The 18,987-nt window shown below is 44.5% G+C and overlaps 3 protein-coding genes and 1 long non-coding RNA gene across 6 annotated transcripts in view; 1 reads left to right on the top strand and 3 right to left on the bottom strand.

The window, feature by feature from the left end:
- The window catches only part of LOC100115990 (unc-112-related protein), a 29,133-nt gene extending 16,054 nt beyond the window's left edge, over window positions 1-13,079 (bottom strand). The window contains exon 1 of the mRNA XM_001600509.6: window positions 12,424-13,079. Within this exon, the coding sequence (XP_001600559.3) occupies window positions 12,424-12,574 (151 nt within the window). The 5' untranslated portion in view covers window positions 12,575-13,079. The remainder of the gene's footprint in view (window positions 1-12,423) is intronic.
- Window positions 281-11,386, bottom strand: LOC116416394. Its single transcript, XR_004226832.2, has 2 exons — window positions 2,143-11,386; window positions 281-1,865 (listed from the first exon to the last, which is right to left on the bottom strand). It is a non-coding gene; the product is annotated as an uncharacterized LOC116416394 (long non-coding RNA).
- A 101-nt stretch (window positions 13,080-13,180) lies between the features above and the next one.
- Window positions 13,181-16,061, top strand: LOC100115222 (putative transferase CAF17 homolog, mitochondrial). 3 transcript variants are annotated; one of them, XM_031924787.2, is made up of 3 exons: window positions 13,181-13,868; window positions 14,089-15,236; window positions 15,460-15,547. In XM_031924787.2, exon 2 carries the CDS (start codon window positions 14,100-14,102, stop codon window positions 15,195-15,197), a length of 1,098 nt encoding a protein of 365 aa, XP_031780647.1. In that variant the 5' UTR covers window positions 13,181-13,868; window positions 14,089-14,099; the 3' UTR covers window positions 15,198-15,236; window positions 15,460-15,547. The 3 variants fall into 3 exon arrangements, 2 of the variants coding, with proteins under 2 accessions (XP_031780647.1, XP_031780646.1); XM_031924786.2 differs by having other exon boundaries at window positions 13,186-15,236; XR_001728827.3 differs by lacking the exon at window positions 14,089-15,236 and having other exon boundaries at window positions 13,211-13,868; window positions 15,460-16,061.
- On the bottom strand, window positions 15,903-18,662 carry LOC100115183 (RNA-binding protein 34). Its single transcript, XM_031924774.2, has 4 exons — window positions 18,475-18,662; window positions 16,857-18,201; window positions 16,457-16,767; window positions 15,903-16,373 (listed from the first exon to the last, which is right to left on the bottom strand). The coding sequence occupies exons 2-4, from the start codon at window positions 18,187-18,189 to the stop codon at window positions 16,134-16,136; spliced, it is 1,884 nt and encodes a 627-aa protein (XP_031780634.1). The 5' UTR covers window positions 18,190-18,201; window positions 18,475-18,662; the 3' UTR covers window positions 15,903-16,133.
- Between the last annotated feature and the right edge of the window lie 325 nt (window positions 18,663-18,987).

The following is an 18,987-nucleotide window of genomic DNA, read 5'->3' on the forward strand; positions in this document are numbered from 1 at the left end:
CAATAGAAATGGCTGGAAAATTCTTGCTTATTTTGACTTATGACTTTCTTCCCATTGACAAAAAAATAACAATAAATTTTGAACTAGACAGCTGAAATTTTGTACAGACGTTTTAAAAATTATTTAAAAACTAATTACCATGGCAGTTTTTATTTAACTTTATCCTGTATAGATGATTACCTGTAAACCCACTCGTGCTTTTCACTTTGCGACTCACATTTCTGTGATGGTTTTTTATAGAGAATCTATTAACCTTTGAGACTTGCATTACTGTTATCTAGTATAATTTCAAGTATAGAAAAGCATTGTTACTCAAGCTATACCTTAGTATTTAACAATAATTTTTCCTTTCAAGTATTATAAATTATTTGCATATTAACAAATTGAAGTATTTTTAAGTTTATATTATTTATAATTGTTCAAAATTATTGTTGCTTTTCCACGCTTTAAAATTAAGTAAAATACCTCGATAAAAGTCACTGACAATGATAAATAAAAATTGCTATGGTAGTTACTTTTTTTAAGGATATACAAAACTTGTTGAACGTAATGACAATACTATTAAAGTAGTTTTTAATCTAGAGGTCTAAAAACTTGTACAGATGTTATGTTAATCATTAGGAAACTATAGCTATCATGGCAATTTTCGTTTATCTATATTCGGTTCCTATGATCACCTAAACACCTGCTCACGGTTTTTCTCTTTGCAACTGTAATTGCTGAGATGGAGTATCTCTAAGCGTTTACAAGTTCTTTTTTTACTTTCTGCTGTATTTTTAGGACCAGATGGTCATAATTACTTGAGTTGAATTTTCTATTTTCACCTTCTGGACCTAAAAATATGGCAGAACACAGATTTATTTAAGCTAGTCCTGACAGATCCTCTGTGATTAGCTTTTCTAAAGTTTACTCGCAAAATAACATATATCCTGCCAAAGTCTGAGCAGATGAAAATTGAAACAAAATATTCAGTGACATTTTCGAAAGTTATTAAACAAAACATTATGTATTCTAATTAATGAACTTAGAGTTTCAATTTTCATCTGATAATACGCTCTGTATCCTATTTTGATAACACTATTCTAAACTAATCCTACTCCCTCACATTCTAATCCCTAAGTCTATTTCATCCCCCTAAGAACACTTTCGCACTTTCACTTGTAACACAGCGGTCTTCACTCTTGAAACAGATGAAACAGCTATCCAGCTGTCCTGCACTGCATCAGTCGCACTGTTGTTTACACCATCAAAGTTGACGGCCTCGAATCTGAAAAATTAATAATTTTAATATTTTGATCACTTTGTTATATTATATGTATTGTTCTGAAAATGTCCTTCATGATACACTCTTGGCGAAAGGTAATTCAATAAGTATTGAAGACTTCACTCCAGTGAATACGCGCAGCAGCACAAATAAGAGTGGATACCGGTGAGACATCAGTGATGCAGGAACTTATGCAGGAACAGTTTGCTCGTTCGATGAAAAATAAATGAATTAGTATGTTGCACAAGATATTTCAATGAGCCAGGTGACCAGACCTGGCCAAATGTTATTTATGTGATTATTTAGTAATGTGGTGAGATGTTTACGATTTCAGATATTTCAAAAATCAACAAAGAAATTATTATGTAATCTCAATTAATATTTTTTGTAATATAATGATAGTAAGTGACGACAGGTCTGGTCACCCTGATTACAATGTTTTGAAGCACCTAATATTTGTTATAAGTTAGCCATTGAAGGTTCAAAATGTTTTGTACGATAGGACATACCTGTAGTTATAACAGTAGTAGCTACAACGGTAAGCTCTTCTATCCAAGTATGATCTAATGGCATGTAGACTGATTGGTGTTATTGAAGATTACTGTAAAAGTAATAAAGTAATGATAAAAAGTGATAGAACTAGGCATGAAATTCTATTAAAAAATATCTAATATTGATTAGATTTCAAAAAATTAATCATCAAAAAATGAGACATAGAAAATGATAAAAACATTAATAATTAAAATATTTTTGCCATAAGTGACTTTATTTACAATAAAGAATCGACTACTGCAGTATAAAAACCCGTTTGTTATCTAGACTTTATTAAATAAATAAAAGAGATATTATGATGGAGTATATAATTTGTAGGTTATGACCTAGTAATTTACACTTTCACTACTTCTGGACTTATTAAAGTTAGAATAAGATTGAAAGCCAATACTCCCTGAAGAGGCCGTTGCACCAGGAGACCATCGCTGCACTGTACACACTTCTGAATCCGCGATGCACTTGCACAAACCGACTTATTGTTGTTGTCGTATATTATATAGTCACTGCAGTACACGTGCGTAACGATATAGGAACAGCTGATTCGAATCATCGAACGGAATATGGTACACGAACCGCCCGAATTGGTGTAGCATAGTTGACGAAAAAATAATTAATTTATTAATCAGTATCTATAGCGAATAACGCAATAAAGGCAATATTTACAGAATCGGTAATTAATTTACAAACGATTCGCAGTGGTTTCAATGTTCTCAGATCAATATCTTACAAGAAAAACGCATTTTTCTACTTTCTCGCGGCGTAAAAAGTTTTTGATTTTTTATAAATAAACTAATAAACTGACAATTTTTTTACTTGCGATTACAAACTTTTATAACGATTCCGCAATTATCTAATTTTTTTCCGATACGATTTATACAAATTATTCGTGAACTTCGTGCAGCTCTCGAAGGCTGGCTCAAATAGCGGAGGCTTTCGTCGCTTGCGCGCACACAATGCGGGGACAATCGCGAGCACGCGACCGGCGCGCACCGGAAGAGAAAACAATCGCTCGGAGAGAAGCTGCGGAAAGGGGGTGTGGGAGAGCTCCGGGAGCGGAATACATTTTTCGCAGCTAATGCCGCGGATAGAAGCAATTGAAAAAAGGCGACTGCGCCCCTGCACCGCGGCCGGCTGCAGGGGGGGGGGGGGGGACCGAGCTTCATCTGGCTCTATCCAGAGCGAAGGGGGTAGAAGGGCTCCGTCGCCGCGATAGCGCAGGCAGTGATACATTGAATTTCCCGCGCAAAGGATCTCGTTACGTTACGTCTCGAGTGCTGCTGCATGCGCGCCGCTTTTTTAATGACATTCTAGCCGCTGTTGTTGATAGAAATTACTCTCCTATTCTCATCGCTCGTTGCTCTCTTTTCCCTCTGTGACTTTTCAATTTGTTCAATTTTTTCAATGGGTCGAGGGCGAGCGAGGTGCGGGCGTGCCCATCTGCTTCTGCCTCGCTCTCTCGATTCTGCGGATGTCTCGTGAATGTGGGCCTCGCCGTAGTCGTCGGGGAGATTAATCGATCGCTGCACTCGAGGTCGAGTTACAGTTTCAAAGCCGCCTGTTTGTGTTTCGGTGCGCCATCAGAGAGCAGAGCAGAGAGCTTCTTGACTCGCACTCCGAGTCGCGAAACTAATAACGCGAAAACCGTCCGCCGAGAATGTCGCCGAGATTGCGGATTTGCTGCCGTGCGCGCGGAACGGAGTACGTTTCGACACGACTATTGCGGGAGCGAAGCAGCGAGCAAAGCCACGCCCGCGCGCCGGAGCGAGCCGATCGAAAACGAGGCGGCGTCGCGCCGGATATACTTGCCTCATGACGGCCGCGAAGGCTTTCTATTTTTGAATTTTTTAGCGTTGCACGTCGAATATCCAGTTTTGCGCGCCGTTTCGGATCGGCACGAGCGGCAGCGCCGCGCGGGGGACGCGGCGGGCTCTCCGAATTTGCCTGTGCTGTGGCGCTGTTCCGCGCCCGAAACTGGGTCGCTCTCTCGCCTATTTATAGATTCTGGAAAAAGGGTGTTGGCCAGAAGAGAGGCCAGCGGCCCCGACGCTCGACAGGCGGCGGCGCGCGGCTATTATTGGATCGCCGCTGCACTCTGCTCAGCCCCGATATCCCGATATCCCGACATCCCGTCGGGCATCGGAAAATCGACCTTGATGCCCGCGCGTCGACGCGCATAGTCTGTGTTAATCAACTGGCGTTCGACTAGCAAACAGATATAAAAGCCGCCTCGGGGCGCGCCGAGGGACGGAGGGCGGAAGCGAATCGATTTACCAAGTATTTACGAAAAACGCTCTCTCGCAAGATAGCCGAGAGCACAGAGGCTCCATTCACGAATTCTTCCAACCCAGCCGCGTCCAAGGTCGGCAGAACTCGGGGAAAAGCTCCGTGCGGTTATCTGCTCTCAAGCTCTCGCGTGCGCCGGCGTATCTCTGCGCCGATGTTTTAGGATCCCAAGCGAGTGCACAGAGTAGCTCGAAACACTCGCTATCTGTGCATTCACGTCCCTCGAGGCGCCAGACCTCACATCTGCGCCAGCGGAAGCTCTCTGGCGCGCGTATAAAAATACACGAGCGCGGCTCCCTTTTTACTTTTTCAAGTAATGCAAATGCAATGGAATCGATTGCTCTGAGAGAGAGAGAGAGAGAGAGAGATCAACGAGACGGGAAAACGAATTAGCCGACAGCAGGGGCCAAAGTACCCATTACGGGAAAACTCTCCCGTATAGTCGCTACGCAGCGTCGAGTCTCTGCAGGGCGGCGAGATAATAATATTGTGCAGAGAAAGCTGAGCTGGAACGTGTGCTACCTAGACACTGCAGTTCCATCATAGCCGTTGACCAAGTCAAACGACCGCGTACAATCATCGAGCTCGTATACAGCGTGCGCGCGCGCGCGCGCGCGTAAAGCACTAAGCACGAATCACCGACTGCTCAGCGGCGGCAGCAGCGGACGAGTCGCTGCTAATTTTAAAGCGGCGGCTCCCGAAATACGAAATATGCGCGCGGCCGCACTTCCGGTTCGGAAATTCCCGACGGGAATAACGGGATTCCGCTCGTTTCCGCTCTCTGGCGATAGCCTACGAAGATGATAGTTGCAAAGCGCTGCTGCTCGAAAGGGAAATCGCTCGCTGAGGCCGACTGGCAGCGCCATGAATGGGAACGCGTGTGCCCCGTCTGCGGCCTACGCACCTTTGCATCTTTGCATTGGACGCACGAATGAAAGGCGGCGCGTATCCATCGCGCAATCTGATTTTATGGCGCGGCGAAGGTCGCGTCGCCCGCGTAAAAATAAAGCGTATAGTAATTAATCCACGCATCGATCAAGGCTCAATGGAATCTCAGCTGCCGATAAGCCTTATCGGGCTGTGGGAAGTATCGGCGCAACAAGATACACACAGCCTGCCCCTCGCCGCGCCGGGAATGTGCGAAGGCATTGTCCGGCCATCTGGCTTCCAGGAATTCATCCATATGCGATCGCCGCCTGAAATACGCTCGACTATTGCAGCCTGCAGTCGCACGTCCGGAAATAAAGGAATTTTTCAACGCCGCCGAAAAAACCTCGACGACATCGGGGTCAGGGCCGCGAAGCGACTCACTCCCCCCATATTATTATTCTTTCTCAAGGCGCCAGCTTATGTATATTTAGAATTTGCTCGATTACGTCAGGCGAGCCTCCCGGACTGAGATAACTGATCACTGATCACTGAGGTTTTGTTGCCTACTCGCTTCGAGTTTCCCATTGCGGCCTCCCTGCAGCTCTGCGAAAGTCCAAACTTTGTTCTCAACCCGATGCTCCGAGCCGAGCGGGAAAGGTCGCCAGTTAGCCCTCCTCGTCCCGCCTCGGCACGGGCGAGTGACTCTGTTCCTTGCTTGCAGGCAGGGAGGACAACGAAATCAGTGCGCTCGAACGATCCTCTCCCCGGAGCAGCGAAAGAGAAAGCGGTGGTTCGGACCTTCGCACGCAGCGTTTCGCCATCGCCTCCCCATATAGTATAGGTGCCCGTGCGAGGAAGTGCCCGTGCGCGTCCGCGTGCGATCGATCGACCAGTCGACTCTCGCTCTCATTGTGGCGCGCCTTGCGGGAGGTCAATCGGTGGCCGGCTGGGTGTGTTGGCCCGAGTGCTGCGCGCGCGCACGTATAACGTATAAAGCGCGCCGGAACGCGAACCAGCACTGACGTACCGACGCAGCGCCGATTTCCGATCGGTAAACTTTCCTTGGACGTTTCCCTCCGACTGCATAAGTAGCTGTGAAGAAACCTCCAGCGCCCACGTATGTCGCCGGTTAAGGCCGCGAACCGTGAGCGAATGATGTCACTCGAAAAGTCGATCGAGCAACAACGGCTGCAGCTGAGGGACGCCACTCGTTATTCCATTCTAGCAATCAATTCCAATTGACGGGGCGCAGTCCCCGCTCTTCGAATTCCTCGGACTCCGTTTATCCTGCATCCCCTCTGTTTATCCGTGTCCGTCGTCTCTGCGGCGCGTACATCGTCTGCGCATATGTCTCGTGTCTACTGCGACTGCATGCACTGCAGCTGCGCGCGCGCGGGCGCGCTATATTTGGCTCGGGCTTTTTCGACTCGCCGAGTTTACTTATACTTTGTATACGCGTCCGCCGAAGTGCGTCTGTGCGGGCAGTACGTTGCCGATTGTTCTGCCCGAGCCAGCTTCAGTTCAGCCAGCCGAGACGAGCATAAACAACGCGCGCGAGTCTGCGATATCGGGCTAAGCAAAAAGTTGTAAGCAGAGGAAGAAGCACGCGCGCGGCGATGACTCCTTCTTTATCTGCCTGGGTGTGACACTCGCGGTCGTTGGGTCGTTGCACCCCGGCGACCTGGCCTTGAAGCGGCGGCGGGACATGTTCGCCTAAAATCGCAGGCAGCTCCGCGAGTTGATGCAGTCAACGGCATTTCTCGCCAATGGCATAGAGGACTGCCGCCGCACCTGTTACTCTCTCCGATCCACTCAACTCGCCCAACTCGAGCCGTCGTTTCTTCTTTTTTCCTTCGCTTTCGATCGCTTCGCTCGCCAATAAGGCGCGATTGTCAGGCGGCTTTGTTATCTAATTGGGCTATCGCTGTTTTGCAATTACCCCTCATTAGGCTCTCTCGTTGTCCGGGCGGAAGCGGAATATCAGATTTTGCTTAATCTGCCGAGTCAGGCGCGACGACTAATAGGGAGAAGGCGCTGGAAAAAATACGTCGTCGCGCTCTCCATCTAATTTTAAATCGCCGCTCGCGTAAATATTGAGGCTCGAGGCACGTTCCTGATCCGCTTTCGTCTCTATTTTTCCGCCTCTCTCACACTCTCTCGCTTTTTATCGTCCGCAAGAGCACGGCCTGTTCCTTTTACTTTCATTTTTTTATTTTTTTATTTTTTTTTTCGACTTTTAGCAGCGTCAAAATAGAACTTGAGCCGCTCTATTCTCATTCATCCTCACACGTTTATGCTGTACGGAGATGAATGTAGGTGGGCTTGATCTAGCCTCGATTTTCAGATTCGTTAGCCGAGCCCATGCACGTATACTTTTTCAAGGCTAAAAGCAACCGAGCCGCTCGTAAAAAAGGGATCGGAATCTAGAATATAAGGTTGTTGTGCGCTCCATATATTATAATAGTGCGGCAGCAGCAGCGGCGGCAGATTCGATAACCGCTTCCTTTCGAATCTGCTGCAGGCTTCCGCTACGTGATAATCGCTTAATTCCAGCTGTGTGTGCAATGAGTCAGATTTTGTCTTTGTAAAACATTTGTGTGCTACAGCTGCAAGTGCAGTTCGATACCAGATGACCGCCGCCTGAAATCTATAAGGTCGCATGCTACTTGACCGATGTTCTCAATCCAAAGTATCAATGATTACTCTCATTCAGATGTGTTTCAATGCATGTTCCTGCAGTGAAAAACTGAAATCTCGTTGTCTGCCATAACTGCTGCAAATTATCATGAAAATTCATAGTCCCGGCCAGTCTCAGACGCAGCTTTACTCGTTCTCAAAGACCGAGAAAACTGGGACTGCGCTGTGTGTGTGTGTGTGTATGTACGCGCGTTAATTGACCAGAGCTGCGTATACGCAGTGTACTGCAGCGCTTCCATCTCTCGTGACATAATTCATAATTCCGGAATCATCACTTGGATCTTATCAAAGGCTTCTTTTCAACGCAGCATTCAACGATTCGAATTTTATACGATTAATTAAAAGTCTACGCGCGCATATTATCAAATATTTATTACTTGCGAATCAAATGCGAGCTGTCAATTTTTGTCATTGTCCTTTTTTACGTTTTAAGTTAATTTCTCAATAGTAATCGCTGATCCGTAGACTCGAAGAATGACGCCGCTCAAGAAACAAAAGGAGTGCGTTATTTATCTTTGTCCCGCAGAAAAAAAAAACAGTCTGAATTTTAATTTTCTGACGAGGAAAGCTGTTTCGCTGTTTGTTATACGCCATGCTTTTTCAAACTAAGTCACAGAATATCTTCGACTGAAAACCTTCATTTTCATACAATTTTGCTACCTTGGAGTAGCGAGAAGAATAACTTAGATTTTCTTACTATTTTTGTTGAAAAAACTGTGTTCCGTGCATATGCGCATCAAATATAACTCTCTCGACCCCCCCCCCCCACCTCTCTCTCTCTCTCTCTCTCTCTCCGATAACTACGAGCAAGATGAGTCAGCATCAGCGTCGGATTCTTCGCGGATTTTTTGCGACGCGCTGTTCTCCTTGGATCGGCGCCAGTCCGACGCGGCGAAATTGTGCTGCAGTATGGTAGGTGATGTAAACCAAATTCGATAATTCCTTTATAGATAACATATTATAGCCTCGTCGTTCCTAGAGTATGAAGTCAATGCGTCAGTTCCCACTATATGCTCCGAAGAATACATCGCGGATGCACTAGGAGTCATTATTATAATTGAATGGGTAATAGCTCGCGCTACATCATTATATTTCTCCACGTGTCAAAAAAGTACAAGTGACTAACGTATCATAATTATCGTCGCGGCAGCATGACTCACGGGTACAGTCGATACACTCACTCCAAAATCCCGTTGACTGTATTGCAGAATGGCAAATGCTCGTCTAGGTGGAAGAGGTGATACGTCGAGGGAGTACTGCGTCGTAAGCCAGCTGGAAACGATTGCCTGATTTTCATATGCGAAAAAGGGAAAAAACAAGGATACTGCTGCTGCTGCTGCGAGAGTGTGTGTGTGTGCGTGATTCATACGAAGAAAGAGAGAGATTTATGGCTTTACTCTTTGCTGCGCCACTTCATCGGATACGAAATTGTTTTTTATATTCCAGGCCAAATGTCGAATTTTCTTTTTAAGATTGCCACTTGTAATTACTGTGTATGGATGATGGTTAGCTTAGGTTAGGGAATTACCTGCTTATACGATATCGTATTTCTTCTACGTTGGACTATAGTTGTTGATTCTCTTCAGTGAATGGTTCTTCAAGATTTCCAAACAGAGTAAAGGTATGTATCTTTACATTTTTCCTTCTGATGGCATGGTATTCGCGTTTGCCTGCTTGTAGATCGCGGTAAGGTCTTCCGTGCGAAACAAGTCCGCTTGCCGTATAGCAGTACCGTAATCGCGACCTTGCCTCAAACTGGCAAAATGAAAGCAAACGACAACGACGACAACTTTAATATGCGGGTTAACGGGTTCTCTCGAAAATGTTGACAATGCTTTTGGAAAAGCTCGCTTCGTGCAATTACAGCTATTCTCCGGTTTTCTGTGAAATGCTTTTCTTGCATTAATTTTGGGCACTTATGCCTGATAAATAATATAAGTCGAAGTGCGTAACTCTGGCAAAAGATGATTATCGGTTTTCGAAGTACACGAGAGAGAGAGAGAGGACTGCAACCGGCGATTTCTCGGAAGAGGTGCGAGAAAAATGCAGTCTTGTCGTCGGCCTGATGCGAAAGATACGGTACACATCGTATTGCGAGCTTCAGTCGCTTCAAACGTCTGTGAGAGATCTTGGAAAGTCTTCGATACATCTTCATGACTTTGAAACCATTTCTCTTTGTGAGTAACGTGAGAGAGGGGGGGGGGGAGGCGAGATTTCAATAATTTTTTGTCCATCAGATCATCGAGTATGATAAACTGCGACTAAATAACAAGTTGGCGAATGCAAATTATAGCCGGCTGTGCTGGAGGGAGGCGGTGACGTTTCCTCGGCAATGTGTGCCAGGGGAGTTTGAGCGTAGCGTATTTCAAATGACGCAAGACTCATAAGAATTTATGTAATTTATGTAGGCATCCCACCGTTTCTCGCTTCTTTCGCTGCTCTTCGCTGAAATCAAGCATAAGCAGGGTCCTTTTTAATAAGCCATTCGATCGCCTTGATGACGCCATCTTGTCAAATCTACAAAGTCTACGAAATGTACGAAATTTCACGAATTCCTCTTTCTCATACAAGGCTTATTCGTGCTCTGAATGTCGGCGCGCGTCGTTTCCTGTGCTGTCTGCCCGTCCACTTGATTTCCGGATGTCTATTCGTGTGCACCGAAAATGTGTCTACGCGTATGCATTATCTTAGACGCAGCACGCCTAACCTTTTTCGTGCGTAGAAGTGCTGTTGGTATGGGACGGGTCGGTGTGTACTGTGCAGCGCTTTCTTCGACGGCTTTTTCTCAAAGTATGCCTAACGGATTTATGCGATGACGGCACCGTGCGCATGGCTGCTTGCAATTGTAGTTCATTTCGATTCCGACGAAGCAACAAACGAAAGAGCATAAGGCTATATAGTAAATAGTGTGACAAATGCGCTCTCTAAAAGTTGACAATCGATTTCAAACCTCAAGCCGGACCTACTCTGAGCTGAGGGTCCTCGGAGGGTCTTAAGCCTGCACGTAGATAGCATCAGTAATCGGTATAAAAGCGCACAAAAGACTACCTGCCGAGATCACTTTTCCCGGACGCGGGGCGCCGGTCCCCCGAATTCCTTGCTCTCGTCGCGGATTCTTGTACCGGGTTCCCAATAATAAAAGCCTTCTCAAAGATGGACGCTTCTGCTTCTTAGAAGATAAGTTTTACAAAACCTTTGTTTTTCCCGTTTCCGTTGCCCGTCGAAAGTTATAATTTTCGCTTCTTGGCACTTGTCTAGCATCGGGCACACGTATGTATATGTTCTATGTACGGCGGCGTGCTTGCATTTGCATAAGGTGTATTCCTTGATCAATATAGCTGTGCTGTTTTTAAATATGCAACTATAATGATATCGTGTGCTGATGACGACGACGAAGAACTCATCTGATAAGAATTGTTCTCTTTCGAATTTCGATTGTAGGTGTAAGAGGCTTCAAAGTTGTATGAGAGCGATTATTTAAAAGGCATTTCCTCGGAGAGCCTTATCGCAGAGTCGCCATATAGTACGAGCACACCAGCTTATCATATCATCTCGGTTTTCTTTTCCAGAGAACGCCGAGTCAGCTGTTGCAACGTTTTACTAATGGGAATTCTCCTCCCAAGTCGTCGCGCAACTGCATCTATGCTATGCGGCGAAACTAGCTCGCGAGCTTCACATCCAGTTTTTTCCGAGTCGCGAGAACTGCGAAGAAACTTCTCCGAGAGTTTACTGCCCTTACTACCCCCCCCCCCCCCCCCACCGATGAGCTGGAGGAACAGTTAAATTAAGGCACGTATGGGCACGTGGAAATTATCCATCAATTGCGATTAACCGCCTTCCTCGCATGCACTGTAGAAAACACTCGACCAATGCGAGTTTTCCATGCAAACGGCAGCCGAGTACGCGTGCGAGATATGTTTATACATTTGCGCTAGAAAGTATGTGCAGTTGTCATGGCTGAAGTTCCCAATATTCAAAGTTGTACTGTCCAGCGCGCTGCAGCAGCAACTTGTTGCTCCCGCGCGAGACGCGCTGCGGCCGGGGCAGCGCAATCTCCCCCCCCCCCTCTCCGTGAGTACACGCAGGTATATACGTTATATTAGAGAGAGGGAGCGAGAGAGAGAGAGAGAGAGAGAGAGAGAGAGAGAGAGAGACCTGGCGAACAACCGGCAATTTGCGCTCATAAAGGACTGAGTATATGCTGGAACATGAATCTTTCATGCATTTATGCACACGCGCTTTTAGCTGGCTGCTGTTTTTCTCAGAACACCGGAATAGGCCCGAGTCGCGCGCATCGCTTTTCAAGCGGAATTTAAAACCCCGAAGCAATAAAAGGGTCTCGAGGCTTCTGCGTACGCAGCTACATAAGTACTGGCGCGTTTGTTTGTAGAACCGGCATCCTGTGTTTGCGCCGTGCGAAAAAGATATGAAAGCTGTGGTATTTTTAGAAAATCAAATGATGCTCGCTAATTGAAGGCCTGATTAAACGGTCAACATCAAAGTTGCAGCAGCGCCGTTTTTATCGTCCGATTTCACTTTAGCTAATTTCCACTTCTACCAAGCGACCAAGTTTCATCGAGTATCGGCAGTGGGGGCCGTTAATGGATCGACGCTCACTCTACATATACGCACGTTCGCGGTGTCATTATTCAGAGCTGCATATTGTATCGTTTATATTTTGCGACTTGCGTCAGAGATTTCCTCTCGCCATGAAGCTGTAAATAAACCAATGAGAAGAGAGATGTAAAATAACCCACCTAGGTCATCGACAAGGCGAAGCATGACACCGCCGATGTGGAGCTCGCCTTTGACTCTGAGGCTCCGCTCAACGTTGAGGTCCGTCACGTAGACCCGCAGCACCCAACTGCCGTCGATCTCGTGACCGTCCGTGTAGATCCTTCCCGACATCTTGGCGTTGCTCCTCTGGTACGCGCACTATAACCTCTCGATAGCAACAACACGAAACGACACGAAACGACACGAAACGACACGAAACAAGAACAACAACCACAACTACTTGTACAACACGGAGTGGGTAGCCAAGTACCAGGCGCCTCTCGTGATGCTCGTATCTCCTCAGCGACTTGGCGACGTCAACATCGTGCGGGCAGTTCTCCGTGCGCGCACCTCTCGATTCTGCTTCCTATAACGCCTCCACACCGCACTTGTATATATATTTATGTATCCGGCAGCAGCTCGCGAGCACTGGGCGAATCGAGTTCACTCCGTGTGTATAAGAGAGATCCGTAAAAGAACGGGCGAGAGGAGGGAATCCGGCAGAAGCGCGCGACTCGTCGCGTGCGAACAGCTTGGCTGAACCGAGACGACTGTACGAGCGACTAGCGAGCTGCGAGGCCTGCGAGAGCCGCCCGCCCGCGTCAGTCAGAGCCGCCACCGCTGGCTGCTGCGGCCTTGAGTAACTCGAGTTGAGGCAGCAAACGGCGTTGGGCGGCAGCACACGTCGGCACAGCTGGCTGCCTTCATCTTAAACTTATGTGCATTGTGCACATTTCGCATACGCTGCATATATGTTTATACATGTGCGCGCGCATCTCCTGCATTCTCTTTCTACAAAATCCAACTGCTTACGTCTTCAAGTTTTCACTTACTATTCTTTCAACAATTTTCCGAAAAACGAGCCGCCTTTTTGCGTCAAAATAGAGATCAATCGTAAATTGCAATCGGCAAAAAAAATCCTGATTTCGAAAGCAACATGCAAGTATCTCTTCATAATTATTCCGTTTCAAATCCTATTGTGCCTCATTTAGCGCCACATGATAACGTCGACCTTACCTAACGGCCACGTTATTAAATCAAATAACTAACTTTTTGTTGTGGCTCGTCATTATCTTTTCAGATTTTTAAATTTGGCGCCTCTTTACTATATATATATATATAGACGAAAATGCTCATTCGCAAGTTCACGACATACGGAATTTACCCGTTATTGCAACCAATTACAATCAAGTTTTGGCCATCCTATCTCCTCCATCCATGTGATCATCAGCTGTAGTCGCATATTTTATTTTTGATTAGTCTTTTTAAATTAACTCGCATAGTAATAATGCTGGAAGGTTAAATCGAGTTTTAAGTCTTGATATAAAATAGATGTCCAGTGTATTTAACGTTTGATTTTGGACCTTTTGGATTTAATCATGAACCTCGAAAGTTCCATCAATTGTGTATAAGAAGGTTATAAAAAGTATGTATGCAATTCACAGTGCAAACAAATTATCAAAATTATACCACGATCGTTCTCTATTATAAAGTAAAAAGTTGCTTATTTCAAATAATGTATACCTAATGGAGGATTAAACAAAATATATTTCATGCCAAATTTTTATTCCATATTTTATGTAACAAAAGTTGCATCAATTAGTAATTGTATACAATGTATGTAGTTAGTGAAAGTATTTATTCAGGATTCTCCAAAATGATGAAGTTGTCAAGAATTTCTTTGCTCGGCACTGCAAAGCGGTGTGTTAGCCAAAATTCTGCCAGGGTGAATTCAACAAAATCGCAGACAAAAAGTCTTGTTCAACTGGACCAAAGGACGTTGCTTCGCCTTTCAGGGGATCAAGTATCAGATTTTCTGCAAGGCCTAATCACAAATGACATGCGTCATTTGAAAGAAGGAGCTGCAAGTATTTATTCTGTCTTCTTAAATATCAAAGGTAGAGTATTATATGATGCTATAATCTACAAAACACAAGATGAGAAGGTATTCTATGTTGAATGCGACTCTTCCATCGTCAATAGTTTGTCAAAGCATTTGAAAATGTATAAATTAAGAAGAAAAGTGGAGATTCATACAGAGGATAACAGCATGAAGGTTTGGACTGCTTACGATCCTGATATAGTTTCTCATGTTGATCAAAAGGAGGTTGAAAAAAAGTCTAATTTTGAGGGAAAGATATTTCCCTGTGGTGCCAGTGATAGCACATCAAGCAAACTAGTCGACAATATTTTTATATATAGTGATCCCAGACTTTACCAACTGGGTTTAAGAATTTTAACGCAATCAACCGTCACGTGTGACGAGATAATTAAACAACTGGAGCCGAATGTCACAACTCAACAAAATGCCTCCAGTTACAGAGAATTTAGATACAAGTTAGGTGTAGGTGAAGGTGTCCAGGATTTACCACCTGGAACATCATTTCCACTTGAAATAAACTGTGATTATCTACACGGTGTTAGCTTTCACAAAGGTTGCTATATAGGACAAGAACTAACTGCTAGGACCCATCACACTGGTGTTGTCAGAAAACGCCTTATGCCATTGTCATTTGATAAAGTTTACGAGAAACCACTGATGTACGATGATCAAATTACAAATGAAGCTGGAAAAATAGTAGGAAAGATTAGAGGTCAAAAAGGAATATTTGGCCTTGGGCTAATTCGCATTGCAGATGCTTTGGCATCTAAAATTTTGACTGTTGGAGATTGTACTTTAAAAGTCGTGAAGCCTCACTGGTGGCCACAAGAATCTCAAAGTGTTGAAGTCTCCATGAAAACTAGTAAAAATTAATGTTACATTTTTTGTTGGTCAAGTCAAACATGTTTCAATGTAAATAATAAAAAATTATCTTAACAAATTTTATATTCAAATGTTTTTTTTTTTATTTTAAGACCTTTTTCCTCCCTTGCAAAAGCAAAATAAATATTCGAGAAAATTGAAGTTATTTTTAATAAGCAGATTTTTACATTCTCAAAAGTTTTACCGTTATATTTTGGACTTATGGCTTGGTACACGTTTTCGAAAATAAATTTGTTTTGTCATTTTTCAATAGGATGGAAGCAGTTGCAACTGGTGCAAAGAAAATTCCTCTGGACTCTTCAAAATGTAATGCAGACGAAATCGAAATTGTTGCCAAAGAGAAAAAAAATGTCGGAGGTATTTGGAAATGCAGCTATTGTCATTTAGAAGAGCGATACGACTATAAAGGAGGAAAGCCACCATTTGCAAAACACTTGTCATTTTCAGAAGATTGTTACATTATGAAAGATCCATTTAGTCCTCCAAACAGAGGGGAAATTTTAGTACTCGGCGCCGATTGCAGTATTTGTGAAAAATCCGTGTGTACAGAATGTAGCTTATTTTATACGAAACGATTTTGTAAAGTTTGCGCTTTAAAAAATATCCAAAACTTCCCACAAAAATTAAAACTTAAAATAACGCAACTAAATCGCGAGCTCGATGAAGAGGGATTGTAAAAAGAAAACGATGATGAAATAAAAATGAACCACCTATTTATTATAAAACGCACTCTTCACTTTGTACATACGTCAAATACACTCATACCTACTATAGATATTTAAATTAACAGTGATTCTTAAATTTACAACAACAAGAATCGCTGGTCACATTGTAACATTTTTGATGATAAACGCGCATTAATGCAAAAAAATATATATATGATAGAAAATAGATTTAAAAGACGAAAATTAGTGTTTGAATCTTAAATTAATCAGTCGACTTGGCCTTCTTCTTTGCTGTTAATTTTTCTGCAAGGATTTTCTTCTTTTTATCGCCTTTATTTGCTTTAGGCTTTTTTTTCGTGTCGGCCTTTTGTCCTTGGAATGACTGTTTCTCTTTCTTTACAGCAGGCAGGGGGCTCTGTTTTTCTCCTACATCACTGGACTTTTCTCGCTTTGTCTCACCCTGTGACCTCTTTTGCTTCTTTTTGCCATGTTTATCTCCAGCCTTTTCGATATAAAAAAAACGAGATGGATTATATACATGTAATAAATTTTATGTTAAAGGTCTAAAATTATTCAAATACCGACCTCAACACTTACAGCCTGACCCTTGCCACCCTTAAACTTCTTTGCAGAGTCCTTTGGACCTTGTTTCTGTGGCTTGCCACCGTGCTTTCTCTTCTTACCTTTGGGTTCTGGACTGCAGATTTGTACTCTTATCTCGCGGTTCTTGAGGTTTGTCCCGTTGAGCTCCAAGGCCAACGTGACAGAATCCTGATTCTCAAAATTGACATATCCTATTCCTCGACTCAAGCCAGATTTTCTATCCTTGACAATGCGAACCGATTCAATCTTTCCACATGAATCAAAGTGCTTCCTCACCTCATCTTCTGTGATATCTGAAATCGAAATGATTAATGTCAATAGCTTGTTATTCATAGCATTAACTGGGCTCGTGAAGAAAAGAAATAACAACAAAAACACTAACCAAAGGGTATGTTACCCAAGAAGACTGCTCTCTTTTGGTCGTGATCTTTATTCTTGGTCGATAGATCAACCCTGAGAGTATTCTCACCTAGTTTGTGACCATTAAGCTTCAGTGCATCCTTTGCACTCTGCTCTTCCTTGAAAGCAACATATACATAAACTGTAGACACCTTGGGATGCATTTTTTTGGTGATGGTAGCTACTTTTGCAGACATACGACTGTCTTCTGCTACCACACCTCTAACGCGAATTGAATCTATTTCACCAAATGGCCTGAAGAGTTTCTTAATAGTCTTGACCGTCATTTCTTTGGGTACGTTGCCAACATATATCGTTCTAGCATCAAGAGCTGCCTGTTCTTCTGAAGATAGACGCTTTGGCTTTGGACTCTCCTGTTCCTTCTTTGACTTCTTGGACAGCTTGAGCTCCTCTTTGCTCTCCTTTGCATCGGCCGCCTCGTCGCTGTCATCGCTTATATCCTCGTCATCATCATCTTCGTCGTCTTCCTCAAAGTCCTCGTCATCTTCATCATCGGCTAAACTCTCACCTAGGAGATCTTTGAGGCCAAGTTCTTTGCCATCCTCATCGTCGTCATCGTCGTCATCGTCGTCGTCGTCATCATCCTCATCATCGTCGTCGTCGTCGTCGTCGTCGTCATCGTCGTCTACGGAGTCTTTGGAGTTGTTCAGAGTCTCGTCGGCATCGTCGGAGATGTCGTCGTCCTCGTCACTCTCATCGTCTTCGTCGAAATCATCGTCGTCGTCGTCATCTGCGATGGAGTCGCCCAAGAGTGCTTTGAGCCCTACGCTGCTATCTTCATCGACTTGATCATCCTCTTCCTCGTCGTCGTCGTCGTCGTCGTCGTCGTCGTCGTCTTCATCGTCGTCGTCATCGTCGTCGTCGTCGTCGTCGTCGTCGTCGTCGTCATCATCATCGTCGTCGTCGTCGTCGTCTTCATCATCATCGTCGCCCGCCTCGACCTTCAGTCCCTTAAACGGCTTCACGCCCTTCTTGCCAACGGTAACGGCTTCCTCCTCCGAATCCTCCATGGACTCGTCGTCTTCCTCGGAATCTACTTCGTCTCCTTCGACTTCCTCGGGCTTAGGCTCAGCTTTCGGCTTCGCCTTCTCTTTCTTATTTTTGCCTTTCTGCGATGATTTCGGTGTGCCATTGGCACTGCCGTTTTGCGACTTTCTGTTGTTGATCAAGGCGACCTTTCCCGTAGGTGTGCTCTTGAACTTGTCCTGCTTCTTCTTCTTTGCCACCAAACCGTCTTTGACTCCCATTTTCGGCACTGGTTTTTCTTTAATCGCAATGGTTTGAGCCTTTGTCATGCCTACTAATTCCTGCCGAGAAAAAGTATTTTTTCGTGAAAAATATTCCGGCCTGTACTCTCTATAAGCAACACCGTTTATTATTTAATTATACCGATTGGGAGTCGGGTAACAATGAAAGCTTATAGGTTAAGATGACCACGTGCCAAGGCTCGAAAAGCGCCGCGAATAGAAGCAAGTATATATAACGCGCACGATGCGGCCAAATACGAATTAACGATCGAACGATTATTCCCAATTTAATCAGGCAACGATATGCTTGACTTGTTGCGAAAATAAACTCACCTGCGCTTTTCTCGAGTAAATGTGCTCTTGGACGCTTTGAAACACAATGGATGCCGATTGCCGCGTCGAAAAGATGCTTTCTAAAATGCGCTTGTGCGGCAGCTGTATAAGTATAACCTATTCAAGACTCAAGTATTCGACGAAAGAATTGCCGCGTGCGCTGCGCGTGCAGGAGCCCGCGCGCGCGCGCGCGGCCGGCGGCCGGCGGCACCAGTTCCGCTGCGCGCGCATACCGGATTTCGCAATTATTCGGCGGGAAATTCAAATTTTCACTTTAGATTATTTTACATTTGATTACGATGATGAAGGATTTTCTTTTCCTTTTATTTCTCATTTGTCGAACATTGAAGAAATGATTGGATTTTACAGTTATTTTAGAAGAAATTTGTAATGGAGCATAAGCATGTAAGCTTTATGTCGCATAATTCTAATCGCACCCGAGTAACTAGAGACTTTGGTATATGGAGCGCTAAATCGTTTGATCCCCTGCAGGTTGCTGCAGCAGAGAGCAAG

This window comes from Nasonia vitripennis, chromosome 2, assembly GCF_009193385.2.
Source record: "Nasonia vitripennis strain AsymCx chromosome 2, Nvit_psr_1.1, whole genome shotgun sequence".
NCBI classification, from domain to species: Eukaryota; Metazoa; Arthropoda; class Insecta; order Hymenoptera; family Pteromalidae; genus Nasonia; species Nasonia vitripennis.